Genomic DNA, 24,646 nt, shown 5'->3' with positions numbered 1-24,646 from the left:
TCTATGAGGTATTGAAATGTAAGCAAATAACTTAAAACTAATAGTATCTTAGTTATCCTAAAAGAAACATAATTATACATACTTGTCACTTTTCATAACTTACTTTGATCCCTCTAATTTATTTCATGCTTCGCTTGCTCGCACTCTAAGGGAAAAATTACTATTGCTCAAATTATTATTTATAATAGGAAATTATTAAACCGAGTTCTGCAAACTTGTGGGGTAGATATATAAGCGTTATACCTAACTTACTTAGCTGCAACTTTATGAAATACTAATTCAATATAACGTGTGATTTACCGGAAAAAGTGTATTCCTCGATATTTCATATCGGAAACATTTTTCGCAAAAATGAAACAACTAGATATTGATTCGAGGCAATTTTAGATCAAGATGAATAATCATACAAACACACACGCAAATGAAAGAAGAGCCACATCATATTCCTATGGTGATAATTTCATTCCCATGAAACTTTGGTACATCCTATAGCCTATCTGGGTAAGCCATATTGATTTTTAGATTAACAAGAATGAAATCAAGTTTGGTAAAATATAGATCTGTAATGGAAGGAAATTCCAGATGGCAAATTTGGAAGTAAATCACCTACGATGTGTACATTGCGCGAGTCGATCGATGTTGGGTTATTATGCTTTACACATGCAAATATACCCCGCTGTATATGTGCAAAAATGAACAACTTTGATCTTAAAGTGCTTACCCAAAATGGGTTTTTGTTGATTCAAATAGAGTATTAAAAGTTGGTTAATAAGTTCTAGATTAGTTTTAGCGTTAAAATTTCTAATTCGGAGATATTTGGCGGGAAAATAACCATGTTGAAAAAAAGTAATACGCATGTCAACACGTCTATTTCACTTTACCGTGAAACATAGTATAATTTTAGTAGAAGAATTGGGAAAAGCAAGCTATTTTTAAGTAAATATCGTAAAATGTCTACCTCAAGTTCATTTTGGAGTGTGTAAAGCATTGTCCATACCAGTATACCATGCGAAATGAAACATGAGCGTCAACAAAACGAAAAATCCGACTTTGAACTTGATTTTGAGCACAGCGAAATGGATGGCAACATGTACACGGGTCCGGAGGCCTACTTTGACGAACCGATCACCGATAATGTTTGGCTAGAAGATTATAATAGAAGGCAGGAAAAAAACAACCAAAGGATGGCAGAACTAGAATTTCGCTGGAATTGAAGAAAGGCTGTAACAACCTGGTAATTTTTGTATCTGTGAATATGTTGCACGTTTCATAAAGCATGGTTTGACTTCGTGAAGATGTATCTATTAACCAAAATCTTTTTTTTTGTTAGGTGCAGTTGTGGTAACTGCAGCATTGAATTGTTGCAGAAAGCTAAGAGTGTTGCTGTTGTTGCCAAGAAATCGAGGGTTGTGTGAAATTTATGGACGCCTTTTCTCAGCACAAATAGTCGCACAAGACAATAGTCGAAATGGGGTAAAATTATAGCATAATAAACTTGCACAAATGTACTCATAGGCGTGTAAGCTTTCATACGTCTTATTACACCAATTCCTTTGGAAAATTTTGAAACAATTGCATTTATATGATTCTTCCACAAAACTTGATCATCAACGACAATTCCTAATGTTTTTATCTCATTTACTCTGTTAATTTCTGAGTTGCCCAATCTTATTGATGGGTCAGTTTCCATGGTACATAATTTATCACAATAGTAATATTAATTTATAATTACTATTGCAAAACTAAACGTTTCAGGAACAGCCCAATTGTTTCCTAAATTTCAAATTTTTCTCCTTATAACTCTTTTAATATATGATATATGAACTTTTTAATACTTCTCGATCTTAATATATGATATACCAATTTTTATAGATATAAAATATGATAGGACGAATTTTAACTGCAATACTTAGCTTATAGTGTGCTTGTAATATGCATCGCAATTTAGCATAATATTGTAATATGCATCCCAAGTTAGCTTTTTAGAATAGCTATTTGAAGTGTAATTCTTCAATAAAAAAAAATTAAAAGCGGTGCCGGGAGCCTATTATCTTATATTCAGTTTTTCCGTATTAAGAGTTAATTTATTGGCTAGCAGCCATTTATGCACCCTTTCCAAGTCATTATTTAACTGATTTTGAACATACTCAATTGAGTTACTACTTGTTGTAATATTTGTATCGTTGGCGATGAATCAACCTAGTCCGCGTTTTGTAAAAAAATGTTTTGGGCTAAGTTTCGTTAAGAGCTTTGTAACCTCGCCGGTTTCATTCATTGTCCACATTGAAAACGAAATTGAACATCTACAGTACCATTTGGTTTCTTTTAGAATTTATGTTTGGGACAGGTCTATTTTTTATTTATTTGTTTCAGAATATAAGCACTATATTTAAACTCCGAACGCAGAATTTTAAGCTCCCAACGAAAGTGATCCTAAAATAAATTTGTGCTTGCGTTTTACTTATCGACATATAACATTTTGCTATTGTAAATTAAAATTTAGAAAAACTTGTAGACATCCGTCGCATAACTTTGCACCTTGATAGGTTGCACTTGCATGCCTATTTTCAAATTGATACTGAAAGTTATGTTGTAGGTATTAATTAAGCCCGACATCCCTGAGGTTTGAATACTATAATAGTGTACAATAATAAGTATTAGAGCTATAAAGGCGTGAATTACGACGAAAATCTCAGTATATTTAAATTTTGGTCTTGCTAATCTAAAAACAAAGGCTTATTCAGAAAGCTCACGATGCACGAGAGGTGCTTACCAAACGTAAGACTTAAGTAACGTCTAGATATGCAACGTAGCGTAAGAAGTAACGTCTGAAAAAAACTATATGTAGGCTAGGATGCACGACAGCTTCATGAGAATGAAATCATCGCCATATTTTTTATGATGAGGCGCTCTCTCTCATGGGTGTGCAGGCATATAATTATTCATTTTGATCTAAAAATGTCACAGTCAATATCTAGGTATTTCATTTTCAGTGAAAATATTTCCGACATGAAATATTCAGGAAATATTCACTCTTCGCGTAGACCACAGTTATATTGGCATCCGAAAAATATAGCTGAGTAAATTAAGATTGCTTAAATTTGGTTATCCGACAAGTATATGGGAGATTTGGTATAATTATTATATAAATTCGCTATTGTAAGTAAAAATCCGAGATAATAGTTCAGTAATTCATGGAAACAGACTTCTAAAATGAAGCATGAAATAATTGGGAGGTGTGAAGTTAATCATAAAAAATATGACCGACGTTTTATACATTACGCTTGCAACTTAGCCTTCGTTTGCTCAGAGAGTTAATCCATCAAAATTCATTTGGGGCGACGGCAAGCTAAGACTGGCCATGTATGCAAGTTTAATTTTGCGCAGCTCTATTTTGTAACCTTTATAACAGTTTAGAAGCTAGGAAATGTAATAACCTCGGCCTAATCCAGACAATGCTGAAAAATGCTGTACAATATTTTGTAAAATATATAGCCTATTAAAGCGAGATATAGGCATGTAAAACGAATGGAAATCTAACATCGCTCCAGGTGGAATGCCACTCTCAGTATTGATACAGTACTGTCCATAAATAAACTGACACTGCGGTTGCGGTTAGGTTGCATTTCCGTCGCTGTTCGGTTGCGGTCGACCGATAGAAATGGCAGACGACCGCACTGGAAAAATACCAGTTTGCAGTGGCCGTTCGCTTCTGAACGAAATGTTATGAACAGCTGAGAAAGATAACACAGGAAACAAATCGCAAAAATCTTAAGAAATGTCTTTCAGACCGAGTAAGGCTGAGGTATAACCTATACGTCTCACAGCGGGGCGACCTCGGTCTGACCTCGGCTCAACCGCGATCAGACCAAGGTTAACCGCGGTTTTTTGCTTGGCGACAGCGACCTATAGTTTTGGCTTGGTTTTTTTTTATTATTTTCCTGTTTTTTTTTTGTTATTTTCCTCTCGGGTCGACCCCCAGCGTCGCTAGCTGCAGGCCATACCACCCTAATCGGGAACCTGCGCACAGGTGAGTTGCCAGCTATAACACGTGTTGTATTCACTTTGAGCATAAAATTATTTCGTTTCACCTTCGACGCAGTAAAGTAGAATCAATAAAGCGATCAAAATGCTAGCAAACGCTTTCCTCATCTTTACGTTCATTACACATATATACAACTGCACACGCCGAGCACAGTAAGCCTACACCGGCTACCCTAAGTATAACATGTAGAACGGTTTTGAAATGGGCTTTTCTGTGTTTCTCCTGCTTTCAACATGTTACCAATAGTTCGGTATATTGTTCATTTTTATTATTAAGAACATTTACGACATAAAATTTGCATAGCTGGGCTGGCTACGCCGCTGTGAACGACGCGACCATAACGCCTATAGGCGTCTTGTTTTAGGTTATTTCTGGACAGTATACTGTACACAATATATACACACCGCAGGCGATTTGCTCCGAAATTTGCCATACGGAATACGTTCCTTTATATAGATCGATATTTATATTGAAAACATAACGTTGATTTCACTCATGTCAGTCTAAAAATCAGGGCTTTTCCAGCTAGGCTAGGATGCGCATGAGAGTTTCATGGGGATGAAATTATCGTCATGCATATAGCATATTTATGTGCCTCTTATTTCATTTGTAGATGTGCGTGCAGGATGATTCATCTTGGTTTAAAACTGTCCTAAGTCAATATCTAGTTGTTTCATTTTCTGTCAAAAATGTTTCCGACATGAAATATATTGAGGAAATACGCTCCCTTCGTGTGTGGAAACAGCGAGTTATATATTGGCATGTCACAAAGTTGTAGCTTATTTAGATAAATAAAGTTTTGGAAATTCGGTATAATATTTACGTATTCTAAGTATTAATCTAAAATCAGCTATTTAAATTATGCAATAGGCCTTGCATGTAAATAAATTTTTCCCGGACCACCGGAGCAAGCAAAGCATGAAATAAATTGGAGGGTTCAAAGTATTCTATATTAAAAAGTAACAACGAATGTAGTTATATAATTATCTTTTAGGATTATCTTTTGATTATCTTTATATAGTATCGTTTCTTTTAGGATGACTAAACCACGGTAGGCTAAGTTTAAGTCATTTATTTTCTTTTTCAATACCCAATTGGTCACCCATAATATTGCTTTGTAGTTTACGCTTTCATTGCTTGTTTTTCTCAGGGCCGTAACTAGAGCGCTTAATTAACTAGCGAGGCGAGGGTGGCAGTTATATCCTATATACAATAGCCTATATACAAAAGAAATACATCGAACATAGGACAAATATATGAATTTACACCCCCCCCCCATTAAGCCCCAATTAAGCTTCTATAAACGGCACTGATTGTAGTACGAATTTGGGCATGCCCTTATACCGGGCAGTAAAAAAACGTACATCGCTGTAGAATACTATTATATATATATATATATATATATATATATATATATATATAAATATATATATATATATTATATATATATATAATATATATATTAATATATATATATATATATTGATATCAATCGGTGATTTGCTCCAAAATTTACCATAATGAATTCGTTTAATTTATATCGATATTAGAATGCAGTTAAAAAAATAGAAAGAAACTTAAGCACATTTAACTCTATTCTTTCTAAGCTTCGTCCGATGGGGTATAGAATGCACATGAGGTTCCTGGGTATGAATTTATCACAGTACATATATATTTATATAAATTAATTTTAATTAATATATATATATATATATATATATATATATATATATATTTTGTTGACTTTATATAGTTGACTTTTTACTGAGTTAAAGTTAACTAGGATTTAACTATGCAAAATGTAGTTAAAGTGTTAACATGTAGTTTTATACAACCGAACCCGAATTTCTTCATTTCGTGCAAGAAGCGCGAGAACATCATTGGTGTCACTCAATTTTCTGAAGTGATGTCGGATGCCTTGCAGGAAACTCTTGAGAAGTTGACAAAGATGTGTGTATATATATATTAATATATATATATATATATATATTAATATATATATATATATATATATATATATAAATATGTATATATATATATATATTTATATTTATCACATACTTGTGCCTTTATCAGGGCGATAACAGGGTGACATAAAAACGATATCGTCACTGATATCGCTTTTTGTCACTGATATCGCTTTTTGTCACTGATATCGCTTTTTGTCCCGCTGCATTTGCCGCTGTCAAAACAAAGATGGCTGACTCGAGCAGTTCGAGGTTTGTTTCAGCCGATGTCGATTGCTTTATAGAAGAAAAAGAAGTATGTGATAAACAGGTTATCACAATCGGGACGAGGTGATATCAGTTTTATCGCTTTCAGTACGATATCATAAATGTCCCTCGTTCGCTGCGCTCACTCGTGACATTTATGATATCGTCCCTCAAGCGATAAAACTGATATCACCTCGCCCCTCATATGATAACCTATATATATATATAAATATGTATATATATATATATATATATAATTATATATATATATATATATACACCCATTTGCAAAAACGTTGGCCGCAGATAGATAGATAGATAGATACTCGAAATCTAATTAGAATTGCATATGTTGTGTAATATGATTGAAATCCCATGCAAATGCAATCATATGCAATTCTAATTAGATTTCGAGTATCCATCTATCTATCTATCTGCGGCCAACGTTTTTGCAAATGGGTGTATATTTATATATATATATATATATATATATATATATATATATATATATATATATATATATACACATCCGACATCACTTCAGAAAATTTTTGGACTCGCGTGGGCCTTTTTGGATTTTTTGCGATGATTGCGCGTTCAATATATGAAGCCGCGTATACTAGTTATTGTCAATCAAAAATGCCTGCAACGTATTCTGATTATTTACGCTGGAGAATGATTTACCAATGATTGTTTTATGACCGAAGTTATGATGAAATAGCATCACAACTCTTTGTTACCTCAAGAACTCTTATGTGAACGTTTCAGACGTTTTTAAACACGGCTGATGTGAAGCCTTGCCGTTTCGGTCGTCCAACGGGCAGCGTAATAAATTAATATCCGTTGACGAGGAATGTATTATCATAGATTGCTTGCATCCGAACCAACTAGATTAATTTTTTTTACGAAACAGGCATTGTAGCTAAGTATAAGACAGCATTTTATTTCCTTTTATTCAAAAGTCACAGCAGAAGGTGTCTCTTATATTCAATATTCTTTAATTATATATATATATATATATATATATATATATATATATATATATATATATATATATATATATATATAATTAAGCAAAAATGTTCTCCGTGTTTACCATACTCACCCTTGACGGGCATATTCAAACCTAAGAATGTAAATTTGTCCCTTTCCCTCACCAGCTCACTCATTACGAGTGCCTAGGCCTTGGGACCCTAGGAGGCGGTTTAAAAGGAGAAAGGAACACACACACAACCCAAGCCATACGTCCATTCAAAGCGTTAATCAGCTGAATGTGAGAGATCGATTTTACGTATTTATCAGTGCGAATGTACATTCTTAACATATCAAATGTCCAAGTGCCACACAACTCATCTCATCGTCGTCATGAACATTCTTACAATGCAGGAAATAAGTATAGTCAAAAATACGTAGGTATCCGCGCCAAGTACTTTTGGTTATTAGGAACCTACGCCTACAATACTGTGTAGGATTTCTATATTGTTGAACATGAATTGCTCCAAAGTAAATTTGGAGTTACATTCTTTGGTTTGAATATGCCCGTCAAGGGTGAGTATGGTAAAGACGGAGAACATTTTTGCTTATATTATTACCTGTGTTGCAACTCCAAATTTACTTTGGAGCAATTCATGTTCAATATATATATATATATATATATAATATATTATATATATAATATATATCTAAATATATATAAAATATAATAAATATATATATATTAAATAAATATATATATATAATATATATTAATAATATATATATATTATATATATATAATATATATAATATATTATATATATATATATATATATACACCCATTTGAAAAAACGTTGGCCGCAGATAGATAGATAGATAGATACTCGAAGTCTAATTAGAATTGCATATGATTACATTTGCATGGGATTTCTATAATATTACACAACATATGCAATTCTAATTAGATTTCGATTATCTATCTATATATCTATCTGCGGCCAACGTTTTTGCAAATGGGTGTATATATATATATATATATATATATATATATATATATATATATATATATATATATATATATATATATATATATATATATATATATATATACAGTAGGAGGCAAAAGTTTGAGTCCAGTCGTTGTAGCATTCCAGTATTAAATCCTGGCAGCGTATTCGAGATAAGACATGCGTGCTAGTGTTTCAGTACTGTAAACTATATTAATTGCACACTGTTTTGGTCCTAATGATCTAAATTATAACAAAATAAAGTTCTCATTCCTTTACACTGCCCAAGATGGGTGGGAGAAAGGGCATAGTGATGGTGCACAAGGACAAATAGTTGCATTAAGTATTGAAGGATTCTTTCCTCGTAAGATCGCAGAAAAAGTGAAATTAAAAAGGTGGTATGCAACTAACCTTGGAGAGGTTCGAAGAAACTAAATCCTACTCAAGCAAACTTTTAGCTGCTTTGGTCATGCTCGGTTTGGCAATATTGAAAGATTTAATAGGATCCTAATTAAAGAAAAGTATCATCCAATTCTTCAAGGACATGGAATTTCATCTGGCACAAAGATGATCGCACGTCTAACTACATGATAATCACCCTAAGCACAAGCACATCTTCTATGTGCCAGAAATCTTTTAGAAGCAAACTCATGCTGGTGATCTCGTTGTCATGGCTTTCCACCTCATATTCCAGATCTAAAACCTATGGAGCACTTGTAGAACCGTTTTAACCGGAAGAGGGCGAGGCACAGACCCGCCAGCCAGGCTGACTTGAGGCAAGTGGTCAACGAATGCTGGCAAGGTTTTGAACGTGTGACATTAAAAAACCTATGGAATCTATGCGAGCAAGAATAAAGATCATTTCAAGAGCAAAAAAGAGGGAACTAAGCAATGACATGTAAATGCATGTTTGCACATTAAAATACGTAAAAATGAATATCATAACATCTCATAGCTGTTGTACAGCATGTATTTTTCTGTTTACTTATTTACTTTTTTCTAGTTCACTTATCGGTAAAGTTTTCTGTAGAATATTAATATATGCTGCTAAAACAATGAAATACAGTCACTGGACTCAAACTTTTGCCTCCTACTGTATATATATATATATCAATATTTTGTGGGACAAAAATTCAAAAATAAGGTTTCTGCGCGGAGGACTGGAAACGAGTTGGTCGGAAACTTTGGAAATCAAAGAAAGGAGCGGCAAAAAGGGCGATCGTTACACAGAGGAGAGATTGAAAGAGGTTCGACTCGCGTCTCCACGCTTCCCCATTTTCTTACTAGGGAAATTAAGCATGAAGACGTGAACGTCAAAGACGACGTGAAAATAACGAGTAAATGGCGTGGCATGTCCATATTTGGGCGCATCATGCCATTTATTCGCTATTTCACGTCGTCTTTGACGTTCACGTCCTCGTGCTAAATCGCCCTACTTATAACGCTAGTAAGCGTTTCCATCCGATTCCCTTCTGGTAAGTTCTTGAGCACATTTTTGATAAGGAAAAATGAAATTTTTGTGAGTAAAAATGCAATTTAAAAAAATTTAATCGCTTTGCCTGAAATGTTCCAAACTTTTTTTGTAATGAAAGGTAAGAGCTAGATATGTTTTCTTTAGAAAGCCCAGGAATAATATGCTTGGTGAAAATTAGATCAAAAAAATTTGAAAAATGACTGAGAAAGTATGTAATCTAACAGCAACTCTGCTTGAGAAGTAATGAATCATAATTATGAATGTTTTCAGTGAATGTTTGTATCATCAAATGGTACTAAGTATTAAAAAACTGATATCCTCTGCGAGTTAAAGCTATATGACGTCAAAGCCCCGAAATGTCTAAAAAATTGACCTATAGTTCATTTTAATGATCATTTTGACTTCAGCTTGTATATTATAATCATTTTATTATTTATATTTAAACCATTATACTACCGGATTGCATAATATTGTCATTGAAAACAAATTATTTCCATAAACTTGGTGTTTTGATGGCTGATATACTACAATACGGATAAGATATTTACTGGTTTGCTGTACTGTAGTAATAACTGATGATTGCAATGGACATTTGATTTGCTGGTTGGATTACCTCAGTAAATTCTGGACTGTAATGGACTTATTTCTGTTGATAATGGGTGTACAGCAACCAAAAATGTTGTAATGGATAAATAATTTGCTCATTTTGCTGGTTGGTGTAATAACTGGATTGTTGTTGGTTGGGTTACCAACTGAATGACTTTGCATTTTAATTGACAAATGGCTCGCCGGTTGGTGGACTCGATATCATTTGAATTGCACTATAATTAACAAATGGTTTGTATGATGGACAAATGATTTGCTTGTTGGTGTTCTACAATAACTATTAGATTGTGTAATGGGCAAATGATTTGCAGGTTGGATTAATTCAATAATAATTATTACTGACGGTAATCTTGTAAATCAGTGACATTTTAATCTTGGTAATATAAAGTACTGCGACCCTATGCCCCACTGGTGGCCACAAGGACTGAAGAAGAATATAAAGTACTTAGTTATATGTAATCACGTCTCGTTAATATTCATGTAATTTGTTATAATGACGATTTACCGTGTTTCAATAGATTTGTTTGATTGATTGATTGATTGATTGATCGATCGATCGATTGATTGATTGATATATTGATTGATATCCCTCACGTACAGGTTACCATATAGATTGCTTACAAGGTACCTCTTACTTCTCTTGGATGCATCTTTGTTCCGCGGGTATTGGCAAGTGAAAGTCGACGACGCATCCAAACCAAAAACAGCTTTTGCTACCCATAGCGGTTTGTTAGAGTCTCGGAAAATGCCGCTTGGTTTAGCAAACGCTCTCCTCTACATTTCAACGTGTAATGCATGCAATTCTGTGGGGTCTACAATATGAAAATTTTCTGAAATACTTAAACGATATAATTACTTTTAAATGACCGCAAATTCACCATTTACACTGATCATCATGCATTGCGTTGGCTAGTGTCCATTAAAGATCAGGCCAATGGTCGCGTTGGACTTTGCTTATTCAACAGTATGAATTTACGATTGTCTATAAGGCAGGAAAGCTTAACTCAGATGCAGACGCACTTTCAAGACGATTTTACGCTGAAACCCCAACTATAAACAAATACGACGTCGCCGCGGAGTGCCAAGTGAACGTATTCGCAGACTCCACGCACGTTCTTTTCTATCACAAGGCGATAAATTCTATCTCGATGAAAACGGCCTACTCTGTTTCTTCTGGACACCTACCAAGCGAGGAAGGTATGACATTTGCTCTCAGTTAGTTATCCCGGACGCTTTAAACATGCCCGAAGTTTTGAGTTTTGCTCATGACGATATCACAGCTGGTCACCTAGGTCCTCGAAAGACCAATGGAAAGATTGGCGTAACATGTTTCGGGATATCGAACGATGCATGGTGTAAGAGGGCGTAACTTGTAAGAGTTGTGTCGATTGTACGATGAGTCTCCGCGTAACCGTGACAAAGCCCCCTTCTATATACCTATCCCGTCAAAAACGCATTCGATCGAGTGGTGAAACTGCATTTCCCGCAGCGGTGAAACTGCATTCGCGTGCAAGGCAGATGTAAATCACGATAAATGTGAATACAGGCGAACAATGCGAAAATCACTCCGGTTTTGAGGTGATATAAAAAGTAATCCGGTATGTACCGGAGCAGTGTAAACAGACCGATCCGGTACAAAACTTATTTTGGCGCGAAATTTGTAAGCCAAGTCGTGTCTTACGACAATGACTCAGGCAGTATTTAGCGGGAAAAGGGTTTTTTTGGCAAAGTGACTATGGCAACATGAAAAAGTGATGAGCTGGCAACAAAGGTAAACGGCGCAATCGGTATAGTGTAAACACGCTTATTTTTTGATTGGAGTCAAAATTAATTCGGTGTGGAAAGTAATCCAGTATGGTGTAAACGGGGCCTAGAACACTCTAAAATATACCAGCAATTTTTCTGTACGGAATTTTAATTAACAGGACCGGTCTGGCCGTTTTTACCGTATAAAGGAAGGCGCCCTATATGTTATCCTCTCCGTTTTGCGGCTAGTCCCAGATAATCCGTAAGGAGTGTTAACATCAACTGAATTTTAATAAAATTGTCAATTAAGCATGGATTAACTATGCCTGTAAATGGCAATCTGGCTACTTCTTATTGTGTACATATATTAGAGCTATATAGTTAATGCTAAATCGTCATCCTTGGATTTGTGCCGCGGCTATATTCTACCTAAATTTTGCACCAAGGAACACAACACATAATTGAAGTCCAATCGTGAGAAAAGTCACAATTGTTCCAATCATTGTTGACTTTTTTTATCGGCACAGTACAATTTACCCACCAGACGCATGTTCCAGATAATACAAACTTGCAATTCAACATCCAGTCATCTGTAGAACATTTTATTTTCACAGAATTACCGTTTGCGATCGCCTCAGGGCAAATATTAAAAAATCTACGATGTCTTTTGATATGGGTATCTACAAAGTTAGAAAAGAGAAACTTATATATTACATACACCATAAACACTCTTGCAAGGGTGTAAGAAGCGTTGCACGAAAGAACAAAGGAATACAAACAGAAACATTCGATTAATTTTTTAGACAAACGGCAAACGTTGCGAAAAATGCTGCTCGTGTACAATCTCTAAGGTGGCACGCAGAACAATGGGTTTCTCGTGGATGCACACGCCTGCTAATTCCGAACCGCTATTTATACATCTGGGGCCGGTTGTATCAAGCCCGTTTAGCTTAAACGGCGGATAAGCTAAAATTAAATAACACTCTTACATCCCTCTTGAATGATTCAACTTGAATATTATGCACTGAAAATGTAGTTGTAAACACTATCTTTGTATTAAGGTTAAAAACATTTAGTTAGCTTCTTGAATAAAACGATAGACTTACTTTCTATTTTTATCTTAACCACCGTTTAAGCTAAACGGGCTTGATACAACCGGCCTCTGACAGAGAGCCACTTTATGTATATATTCATTTTTGTGGGTGAATTTAAATTTCTTTTAAAGCTTCTTAGTCCCATAGAAAATTTTTTATTCCATACCATTTCCATTTTTGCTAGCTTCTTTTAGACTGTAAACAGGCAAATCACGGCAAAATTTAGCCACTGCTGGCTCCAAATCTCTTGGGTCCAATTTTTCATCAATGGTCCATTCAGTTGAGCTCACTCTAACACTAGGTTTTCGTTCCGTTTTTCCTTCCAATCTGTTCACCTATATAACGATAAAAGAGCAATGTCAATGATCCAGAAGAAATAAATAATTGTGAAAGTGTGTATTTAAACATTTTAGGCAGATAATTTCAAACGAATAAAAAACAAAGCGAAAATGAAAACGTTGGAGAGCAGAGAATGCATGGTTGTTTGAGATTAAGTAGCTATCCAACGAAGTTTCGTGTATCGTGTAATTTGCCTGCATGAAGCTTTGATAACTTTGCAACTTAGCTAAATCCAGCAATTGCTACGTCAAAATTGCCACAGATAGCAGCGGCATTAAAATTTTTTTTGTGGAATCTGAATGTTTCAACCATCATTTTTAGTATCCTCGTATGCACTATATGTAATTATGTAGAAAAAGAAGTAAGTTTTCACCCGTTGTACAAGCAACTTGGTGTCTATACCCCGGTTATAATTATATTCTCAATTTAGAGCACGGGCATTACGGCGGTCAGAGGATCATTTGACTAATGATTAACATCGCGATGCACACGCAGTAAGCGGAAAATCTTTGGAACGAGGATAGATGCTATGGTTTGCATGTTGGATACAATCGTATTGTAAATAATGAAATTTAAACTCGTTTGAGACGATTGTCCGACGGTAACACTCCTGATCTCAAATGAGAGTGTGTGGGGTCATAGCCATTAAGTTGATTGTTCACCTTGTGAAATTTTATACTTTTAAAAATCACCTCGAATAAATTTAGATCGAATTTTACATACAGAAGCGATTTGGAAGCAATTACGAAAAAGTACGATCGCAGTTGCCGTTCGCTTCCGAACGGAATGCTATGAATACTGAATAGCTGAGAACGCCAACATAACAATGATGTCGAAAACATCTTAAAAAATGTCTGTCAGACCGAGGTTTAACCTCCTTTTCACCCCGGTTCAACCTCGGTTTTTCCTCAGTTCAACCGCGATTAGACGTGGTTTTACCTAGGTTAACCGCGGTTTTCGTTAGGTTACTTCTGGACAGTACTGTAGGAAACAAATTTCAGTGCTACTGAACTTTGCCAATCTCAACCATAAAAATTACTTTCAATCGAGTTTACGCACCGAAAATCATGCATGCGATTACTGTTAAATCGCGAAAAGGAAAACAGTGGATGATTTCAAGGTGATGCAGCTTTTTGACGCTCAGTCGTTGATAAAAATATTTAATACGGACTATGTAGCATGGAAGTAGATTTTATTTAATGATAAACTCACATAATTCATGTCATCTTTTAATTTCACGGGATTTGGCAAGATGTTCTCCAATGGTTTAATGTGACATATTCCCACATCAGGTACACGGGTAATTGTTAAGCCCTGTACGAATAAAAAATGTTTTCTGCAGCGTAGGTTGAAGCATATATAGGCTGCAGCCTTTTCAAAGTTAAATGCATTCAGTCAGCAATTTTTTACCAGATTAAAGTCGTTCAGCACTTCAGAACGATTGACGTTGTTGTGCTTTGGCACCGTGAATGAAACAGTATTCTCGTTTTCACTGACACTGATCTTCTCAGTAAAACTAGTTCCTCTTTCATTTATACGTAGTTTAAATTGTGCGTCATCGGTCTAAAAATACATTTTAAGATTTACAGATAATATTTTTCTTATATATAATTATAGCTATAGTGATATAATACATAATATAGAATTCTAATTCTAATAAACGGTACACAATTTAAGTATTCTCAAACCTTGGAAATAACGACAGAATACAACTGGATTATCAAGAGAATAAAAGAAAAAAAAAATCCTAGCTTATTCATTTCCTCCTTTCGTAACAAAACTTTTTTCAAACACTTTAAAGGAATCCAAATATTCCGAGTACAGCAGACTAGAACGTGGAGACTATGCCTATGCTTCACCTGTATTTATACCCATTCCTTGGCAGTAGGGTCTCTTTATCCAACGCCGGACGTCTGAAGCGCGGTAGGGAAAAGGCTGGCTGATCAATCAAGTTTAATCATTCTGACCTTTGCTGACACGCAGCTACTTATGATTATTTGCACCTGGAGTAATTGTTTACTTTATAAGTAATTAATAGACAAGGAATAAGTTGTTATATGAAGCCCGTCTCAGTGTCTGTAAACAATAAATGTTAGTTCAACTTGTGTGAATGTATTGAATCTCGAGTCAATTGCTGTCATTGCTCAAAATCATTTAAAAGTATTTCGCGCGAAATATTATTCCGATGGATAAATATTAAAGTCTAACAAGTGCCTTTATTAGGGCCATTTAAGACAAATGCAACAATTTAAAAGCATAAAACTATATTATATTAAACAGTGACGCTTCGTCTTACCTTATGATATGCTTGTTCAGACAAGATAGACTTAGTTTAGTGTTATATTTAAAATGGGTATCAAATTTGGAATTGTTGCTTTAATAAAAAAATTTTGTTCGAAATTACAGGGGGTCCTTCAAATAACACCTTTGTTACACAATTCTGCTGAAAATGGTAACATTTGCGCATATGTACATAATGCAAAAGCGTACAGCGTACCCTGGCAAAATTTTGAAAACTTTGTTTGCCTGACTGTATTTTCCGCACTTCACGAGTCACGACAATTTGCAGCCAAACAGTCGTAATTAATTTGACCTACTTGTCAAGATTCGAGGCAACACTGATGACATATTTGAATGTTCATATCCAAAAGGGTTTTCTATCAGCGAAAGTAACTTTATCTCAGCACAATCAGCATTGTCAGTCATCTTCATGCCTGCCTGATATTGCTCTTCATCTCTCCACCATGTTTCAGACATCCGGCAATATCCATCCAATATATCCACAGCTTATTGCCGGACGTCTGAAATATGATGGGGGAAATGTAGGGGGGCAGGGGACGAGCGGAAGTATAAATATACTTAGGGAGATATATAGGAACAATCACAATATTTCGGAATTTCATTTAAAATAATACCAATAGTGGGCTTTTTCGACCCGATAGAATATGGGCTTAATGTAGGAGAATAATAGGTTACTTTTCATGACGCTATTGTACAGCGGTATACACTTGTCAGTAATTCACATGTCGAAATTTGTTGTAATGCGGTTTTCAAATGTCGGATTTCGCATGACAACGAATTACAACTAATTAAACCAGCAGCCTTATGAGTATTCGCGTAATGCATTGCTTACGTTTAATATTGTGCAATAAACAAAACTTGAACTTGAAATTCAAGTCAAGTGCATTCTGACGCGGTTATATGACACTGGAAAGCCAGCGTTTAAAAATCCGTTAATGCATGTTAGGTAATTTATCTCGACACTCTTTTGAAACGGATACATGCACTACATTGCAGTAACCCAAAGCTAGATCAGACTTAGGTTATTGTTTACCGGTGCCTGTTGAAACGGATGAATTATATCGCCGGGACGCTAGCGCGACATTATCCTTTTCTCAAATCAAGTTAGGTCATTGTTTAGGTCAAGTTAGGTCATATTTCATATATGAATTGCTACCTTCACATATGAATTTTAATTTTTTGACATGACGTTTTTCTATATGTAAAACGATTCATATATATGAAATCTTGGCTTCTTTGATATAATAATTTAAATCTTCACCATTCACGTCATTAAAATTTCACCTGTACTGGCTGTACATGTGAAAAATAAATAAAATATATGACATGCATGTCACTAGCATGCTAGTTTTACATGTGAAATTTGTTTCACATATGAACTTGAAATTCCAGTGATAACTCTACTCACTTGCCAGCCAGCGCGATTTATTAAAGACATCCGTTAATTCAAGTTAGGTAATTTATTTCGACACAGTGCATGCTGAAACGGATACATTTATCGCTTAGGGAAGCAAGTAGCCCAGTGCGACATCAGACTGGCGTCAGCTCGATTACTGAAGACTGCTGAAACGGATACTTTATATCGGAAAGCTAGAAGCTAGCGCAATTTAAGATATCGATCATGTGATTGTACTGCATACGTTAATTTCATTGGAAATCGTTGGACATCTGTCTTGCAGTGTGTGCAAGATGTGACGGTGAGGCGAACAATGTTGATATAAGAAGATATAAAATACAATAAACTTGGTTTACTTCATATGATTTTATTCACTATATATTTGTTTCGTATAACAAGCAGTGCTTGCCACACACATCAGGTGAATTTAAATGTCGCGCTGCATAGTTGCCATATATATATATATACCACGCTGAACTTTGTTCCCTCAATTCAAGAAGCGAACTTTTATCAAATGCAGACATAAAATAAATTTCTCTCAAGTAATGTAACCTAATACAATAAGTATATGTATACATGCAATCCGTTTTTCGTCAAAAATGTAAATAGTATATATATAACCATGCATGGCAACTATATAGCGCGACATTTAAATTCACCTGATGAGTGTGGCAAGCACTGCTTGTTATACGAAACAAATTTGTAGTGAATAAAATCATATGAAGTAAAGCAAGTTTATTGTATTTTATATCGTCTTATATCAATATTGTTCGCCTCACCGTCACATGCTGCACACACTGTAAGACAGATGTTCAACGATTTCCAATAAAATTAACGTACAATCACGTGATCGATATCTCAAATTGCGCTAGCTTCAAGCTTTCCGATATAACGTATCCGTTTCAGCAGTCTTCGGCAGGGCGCTTATATAGTGGGCGGTGCAACGCGTAACTGCGCGCTGATCGATGTGTGATGCAAGCGGTCTGGTTACGAGTATTGTTTTTTACAACAATGGCGGATACGCTCGAGATGCAAACGTACAAAATACAAGATGCAAACGTACCAAGTATTGATTGTTTACCAACTATAAGTGCCATCAACCCAAACCAGGATGAAGATAGTGAAAGTATTCGAGACCATGCAGGCTGGGCAGTAAAAAGAGCAAGAGACGTGATCAGCAAAGGGCAAAATGAACTCCCATTGAAGGAAACTTTTAAAAAGGATGCTTCAATTGTTTTTGGAACAAAGTCAAACGCATTGACAGTTTTGTCTCAGTTAGGTGGAGACCAAAGGCAGCCAAATGGGAACTATAGATTTTGTATTCATGAGCATGTTGTCCCATTTTTTATTTTTCTCCATAAATTAGTTGAAAGTCTGTTAAGCCCAGAAAACATTCTTCGAGAAAAAGGGAACATTTTAAAGTTTTGCCTTGACCATATGTCGATAAATGAAGAACTGAGAGCCAGATGGAATGAACTTATAAAAACATCTGATATTCCCTCATCTATTGCTGTCCTCCAAAGAGTAGTGACCTTTTTTATTAAGTCGAAGCAACAAATATTTCGTGAACAAGAAGCTTTAAAACCAAACAAAAGAAGTGTTGCTTTGCGACAGCAAATAAGACCCTCTGTTAAAAAATGTGCTGCAGTATCCTCCACCCAGACAAGAAAAAACCAAAGCATCGTAAACCTGAGATCCAATTTTAACAGTTCATCTATAAATGCATTTCTACTCAATCTGAAAACTCTACCCCATCATGAACAGGAAAAAGTATTGGGCAAACTTCAAGGAAAAGAACTGGCTAAAATTTTGAAGGCTTTGAAACAGCCAGCATTCCTGGGAAAAAAAAAAGAAAAACAAATAAAAAGCCTCCTTGAAGCAGTAAAAGGGGGTCTGGTGTGTGCTAATATTGAGGAGGTATGTTGTAATATTAAAATAAAACCATACAATGACATATAGTAAAATGATTTATTGCTTTACAATAGGAATAAATCAAAACATGTTATTTACAACATACCGTAAAATTATGAAAATCAACCACCTCATTTTATATATCTACAATATCCCCAAACCCTTTGATTTAACAAGGGTCCCCAATAAATTAATTTAACCCTTAATTTAACATTCCCACAACAACAACCCCCCCCCAAACATGACTGAATGTAGCATTCAACAATATCCAACCCACCCTCAATTTAAGTGTCTGCAACATCCCCCAAACCTAATAATAAGTGTCCCTAACAAACTCTTAATTTAACTTTGTCACCACCAACACACCCCCCCCCCCCGTGACTATATGTATTCATAGCGCTCAAAGCATCTTTGTATCCTCAAGGTTTTAAATGTTAGACAAAATATTCTTCCTAAAAACAATACTTAGATTGAATTCAAAGAGCACTGTAACTCTGGATGCCTGGGACCAGTTGTATACTCTAGTTACATTTAACTGCATATAGTAAGGACAAAATTGGATTGCAAAAATGTAGTTAAAACGTTTTTAGTTGTCCTTATGATAGGTATTCTGTGTCAGGGAAGGTCTTTTGCCCTTTATATGTGCTATTTCTAACACTAGAAAATAAATGGTTAAAGATAGACTGGCCACAAGTTGGTTGAAAAAATACCCTGAACATTGCTTCTTTTAGGTATGCTATCATTACCCTTCTGCTCCTCACCGAATTCAATATCAACAACATCATATGTGTTAGTTTGTTTCTTTGACAGACGCTTAGCTTCAGAACGAATTATCATACTATTGACATTGTAACCATAAGTGTACGCTGTCATATTATTTGTACCACCACATGCTTGCCTTTGCATAGAAAAGAATGACTCAACTATATCTTGACTTATTCTTTTAGGAATGATATAAGGCGGACTTCCATGAAGGGATCTGAATTCAGGTGTACCAATGAATTTAACCAGTGCTTTAAAGCCATTGATTGTTACCTGGAAATATATAAGGCAAATATAATTATAAGGTATATATTTTGTTAGGCCCAATAGTTGTTAATGTTTTAGTTCGCAAACATGATTTACATTGACTGTTTTAGTAACTGTAAGCTTTTGCATTGCTGGTCAATTTACCATACCACTTCTGTTTTTCACTTAATATGTGAACTTTTTGTATATAAATTTGGAAATAAATAGGCTTTAAACAATCGCTTTTGTGATTTTTTTTACCTGTATATCAAACATAGTTTGCCAACTAATGAAATGGGATGATATCTCTGATTTAAGTGCATATATAGAAGCCAATTCATTTTTCCAACTTTTAAAAAAGTCTAGTACATCATCTAAAGCTTTGATTCGGGTATCTTCTAATGAACTTAATGGTTTAGTATCGTTGAAGACATTCCACAATGCATCACAGTTTGAAATAAATTGCTGAGTTGATTTAGTTGCTTCATTTTCATACTTAGCCATGTCCTTTTGCACCTTTGAATTAAGTACTTGAACAGCTAGTTTAACACGCATTTTGCTCAAGCTGTCAAGATGGACATGAGAACTTCTAATGTCTGTGGAAAATAAATGTCTTCGTTTGTCTCGTAGATAAACTGAATATATATGTTCCCATAAGATATTCTTTGAATTCAGCAATAAGCACCTGGTGTATCGTGAGGAGTTTTCCTTATCGCCACTTTTGTAAATATTGTTCCGGAGTTTTTTGATTAGGTGAGGTGGATCAGACAAGAAAAACAATGGAAGCTTTCTTCGGTAATCGAGCTGACGCCAGTCTGATGTCGCACTGGGCTACTCTTGCTTCTCTATGCGATGAATGTATCCGTTTCAGAATGAACTGTGTCGAAATAAATGACCTAAATTGAATTAACGGATGTCTTAAATAAATCGCGCTGGCTGGCTAGTGAGTAGAGTTATCACTGGAATTTCAAGTTCAAACTCAATTTATCGCACAATTTTTCAACGTACTGGACACACAGAAAATGAAATAATATTGCAGATCGCAAAGAAAAATCTTATAATGCCCTCTCTTTCTAATGTCTCCTAGAAAATATGCCCCCTTATGGAAATTCGGCCCCTTCGATAACAGCAAGATCGTAAAAGTTTTTTTCGATTCATACTTATAGTTTGCATCATTTATTTTTGTAAAAAATTTTCATCGCGGCGAAGAGTGAACGTTCAAGGAATGCGTGAGAATTAATGTGCTATAGTGCTAATGCAATCATACTATAGACACATCACGGGATATAGGCTAATTACTGATTTGTAAAGGACTTAAATGCTCAGCTTTGCAGGAGAGAACATGCAGATTGGAATTTCCAAAATATTTCAAATTATTAATTAGATTTAGCTAGTTATTTTAGACTTATCATAACATTAGACTCCAGTAGACATCTGATATCTTTGTTCAAAAACCGACATTAATTCAGTAAATAAACAAATAAGTGGTTATTTCCTCACTTTGAATTCCTATGCCTTTTAGCTGCCCTTATGAAAATTTCACACAACGATTTCATATATGAAACTTGTGTTGAATTTAGACACTTCATATACATGAAAATTTCACAATGAAAATTGTTTCAAATGTGAAATATTTCATGTATGAAACCTTGTGTCGAATCGAAACACTTCATATATGAAAATTTCACATGTAAAATTGTTTCATATGCGAAAATGACAGCGAAATCATTCCATATATATGATTTTTACCCAAGAATATTTCATATAATTATCAAATGATTTCAAATAAGAAAATAAATGTTTCAACATATGAAATGGTGAGATGATAATGAAATAGCTGCATAATGAGTGAAGTTCAATGTATGCATTGAAAATTTATTGGATTAAAACTTATATAAGAGGTTTAATATGCGCCGATGTAGATAAAACAACCAACACCGTACCGATCTGTCTTTGATCGCTTCATGTTGACACGGCACTCTCGCAGAAGGATTGCCAGGAAGGAATCACGGCGTAGAGCTGGGGCGAGTGACTGGAGAAGTCAAACGGAACAGTGGAGATGAACTCGCTAACGCGTAAAAAGGCCAACGGACACGCCATCCAAAACATAGCAGCATCAGAACCACTCTCGCAGGTGAAAATGATGATGAACGTCAGCAAGGATTTCTCGGGTAACAGAAAGACGAAGAGGTTTCGACAGCCGATGGGGGTGTTGAATGTCTTGCAAAACCCGGCGAAGGCGAGGCGTATTTTCGGTGCGATCGCCGAAACCCCAATCGATGTGGAAGGACCGAACCGCAGCCAAATAGACGCAGGAGCAAGGGACTGGGCCAACGACGATGCAAACACCATCAGTTGAAACTTCGACGCTAGCACACAGGACGAGGGAAACAAGCGAGGAAATAAGGCACAAAATGACCAAAACTTCTTCATACCGGAGGCATATATACCTGCGACGAGAGGAAATGGCCAAACCACGTAATAAAAAAAACAAAACACTGCAACCGTAGCTCACGTTGAGTAGATCTGTCACCAGCGCTGAGCGGATGAGAGTAGGGTCCGAGTAGGCCGTTGGATTAAAATGACGGAATTCTTGCAAACGACATCGGGAAGGCGAATCATCAGCAGCGTTATGACGAACAGGCACGTGACGACCGGAAATGGAGAAGTGAAACAGGCAGGCGACTAAGACAAGGCGCCGAAGCAGATGCATCGTTAGCGATCCTTGGATGACCCAGAATTGATAACGGCAACCACAGCATCCTTGTCACACAGGAACTGCACCTGAAGACGCTGCCAGTGAATACCCGAAACGTGGCCTTTCAGGACGATATTAAAAATTTCCAGAGCAGTTACATTGGACGCAGGAACTGAAGTAGGCTACATTTCGCCAAATAACCCCAAAACCTAGGGCTCCGGCTGAATCCGATGCGACAATTACTAACAACACATTAATCCCTTACTTAATTAACACAAAAGGTTACCTTTTCCCGCGCCGGTCAAATTTCGAACTTTCGCAGGGAATGGGAAAAACTCACCACTGAACCTGACATTTTAGCAATGGTTTCAGGGACTCAAATTTCGTTTAATGGTATGTGTTCAATTCAACACCAAACTCCACTAAATTCCCTTCCCCGTGCTGACGCAGACAAGATACAGAATGCTATCCAGGAGTTACTGCATAAACAAGTCGTTGTCCCCTGTGACTCCGATCCTTTCGAATTTGTGTCACCTATCTTTACCACTCCGAAAAAAACGCCAATATTCGACCTATTTTAAATCTTAAAAGGGACGTGAGGACGTGGCAGGAAAACAGTTACAATTTTGCTATGGCTTTTCCAATTTAACAACTAAGAGAAAATTGATTCACTATCTGTAGCCTTTATACTTCTGTCACATGAGTCCAGTATACTTTTGTTCGGATTTCAGCCACTATTGAGGCGAGCCGATCCACAGATTCAGCCAACGAGCGAACAGTCGCGTTGTTCATCATCAATTGTTCAATTCTAGGGTATTCATTGCTTTCTGCACTATCAGATTGAACACTTGACTGCGTTTGTTTCGCTACGGTATATAGAACCGCCATGCAGAATGACCTCGCCTCTTCAAAAGAACTCTCCGTGTTAATAGCCCTGTCTACGCTAGCAGTCACGCTTGCAAGGTCGCCGCTCCCACACATAACTTTAATCAGCTGAGTACGAATTTCTCTTGCATTCTTTCCATCAACTACCAGTAACTTTTTGTTTTTTAGCCAGAGAATCGTAAAGCCTTCCACCTCAAAAGTTTCTTTTCATTTGCTGGCGATGACCATGTTCCTTGTAGGATAAGACCATGCATCCCTTACGAGTTCTTTCAAGCTGTAGTAGCTAATCGTGGGTACTTCAGCATAAATATGTTCACTACTTCATTCTCGAAAAAAACATGCATTCTGATTACCATGCACGCTTTTTGTTGATATTGCCGAACGCTGACTCAATGTCTCGCTTGCTCACCAAAACTCGCGCGCGCAAAAGTATTAATTATCTACGTCAACAAAGGACCGCTCACTTGTCGAAATTTTTCGAGAGGTTCACATTTCGCGAAGTTAGTTCGTTGCAAATTGTTTTCAAAGGCGTTGTTATATTGTTGTTCAATATTCTACATTGAAATTATCGAGAAAATATGTAAGTATATTTAAGATTTTATTATTTAGTATAAAAATAATTGTGGTTTACATATATTTTTTGTTTTAATTCATTTTGCGTAATATTAATCGGCTTAATTTATAAAATATAAACAGAGAAAAGTGTTTACACAGTTCCGTTTGTGCTTCTGAAGGAAGAGAATTTAGTTCACCATCGAAAGCGACGACGTAAACTGGTTTTGAGATTTGATTTAAGAAATGGAAATAAAACTATACTAAAAATACAGCAGCTCAGCGCAACGAATTAAGTAAATGCACGCGCTAATAAAAACGCGCGTGCAAATCCAAACGCCCGCTCCACGTCAATTCACGGCTTTGTAATAAGAATTTTTGTGTAACATCTTCAC

The 24,646-nt window shown here is 35.8% G+C and overlaps 3 protein-coding genes across 3 annotated transcripts; 1 reads left to right on the top strand and 2 right to left on the bottom strand.

The window, feature by feature from the left end:
- Window positions 1–12,288: 12,288 nt before the first annotated feature.
- On the bottom strand, window positions 12,289–15,406 carry LOC114529981. Its single transcript, XM_028551558.1, has 5 exons — window positions 15,189–15,406; window positions 14,911–15,063; window positions 14,713–14,814; window positions 13,328–13,496; window positions 12,289–12,747 (listed from the first exon to the last, which is right to left on the bottom strand). The coding sequence occupies exons 1-5, from the start codon at window positions 15,258–15,260 to the stop codon at window positions 12,497–12,499; spliced, it is 747 nt and encodes a 248-aa protein (XP_028407359.1). The 5' UTR covers window positions 15,261–15,406; the 3' UTR covers window positions 12,289–12,496.
- A 2,717-nt stretch (window positions 15,407–18,123) lies between these two features.
- LOC114529967 lies at window positions 18,124–20,383 on the top strand. Its single transcript, XM_028551539.1, has 2 exons — window positions 18,124–19,114; window positions 20,056–20,383. The coding sequence occupies exons 1-2, from the start codon at window positions 18,170–18,172 to the stop codon at window positions 20,059–20,061; spliced, it is 951 nt and encodes a 316-aa protein (XP_028407340.1). The 5' UTR covers window positions 18,124–18,169; the 3' UTR covers window positions 20,062–20,383.
- LOC114529968 lies at window positions 19,500–20,683 on the bottom strand. The gene is made up of 2 exons (XM_028551540.1): window positions 20,378–20,683; window positions 19,500–20,143 (listed from the first exon to the last, which is right to left on the bottom strand). Exons 1-2 carry the CDS (start codon window positions 20,669–20,671, stop codon window positions 19,781–19,783), a joined length of 657 nt encoding a protein of 218 aa, XP_028407341.1. The 5' UTR covers window positions 20,672–20,683; the 3' UTR covers window positions 19,500–19,780.
- Window positions 20,684–24,646: the final 3,963 nt, after the last annotated feature.

Source organism: Dendronephthya gigantea, unplaced genomic scaffold, assembly GCF_004324835.1.
Source record: "Dendronephthya gigantea isolate DGI-Jeju-01 unplaced genomic scaffold, DenGig_1.0 000058F, whole genome shotgun sequence".
NCBI lineage: Eukaryota > Metazoa > Cnidaria > Anthozoa > Malacalcyonacea > Nephtheidae > Dendronephthya > Dendronephthya gigantea.
This window is presented reverse-complemented; position numbering and strand designations above follow the sequence as displayed.

What these genes read in the sequence shown, in the direction of transcription:
- LOC114529981 (XM_028551558.1), bottom strand. Translation starts at nt 15,260, where the DNA reads ATGAATAAGCTAGGATTTTTTTTTTCTTTTATTCTCTTGATAATCCAG. An exon ending in ATTCTGTCGTTATTTCCAAG is followed by an intron (nt 15,064 to 15,188) that starts GTTTGAGAATAC and finishes ATGTATTTTTAG; the next exon opens with ACCGATGACGCACAATTTAA. An exon ending in AGCTAGCAAAAATGGAAATG is followed by an intron (nt 12,748 to 13,327) that starts GTATGGAATAAA and finishes CTAACTTTGTAG; the next exon opens with ATACCCATATCAAAAGACAT.
- LOC114529967 (XM_028551539.1), top strand. Translation starts at nt 18,170, where the DNA reads ATGCAAGCGGTCTGGTTACGAGTATTGTTTTTTACAACAATGGCGGAT.
- LOC114529968 (XM_028551540.1), bottom strand. Translation starts at nt 20,671, where the DNA reads ATGCGTGTTAAACTAGCTGTTCAAGTACTTAATTCAAAGGTGCAAAAG. An exon ending in AAACTATGTTTGATATACAG is followed by an intron (nt 20,144 to 20,377) that starts GTAAAAAAAATC and finishes ATATATTTCCAG; the next exon opens with GTAACAATCAATGGCTTTAA.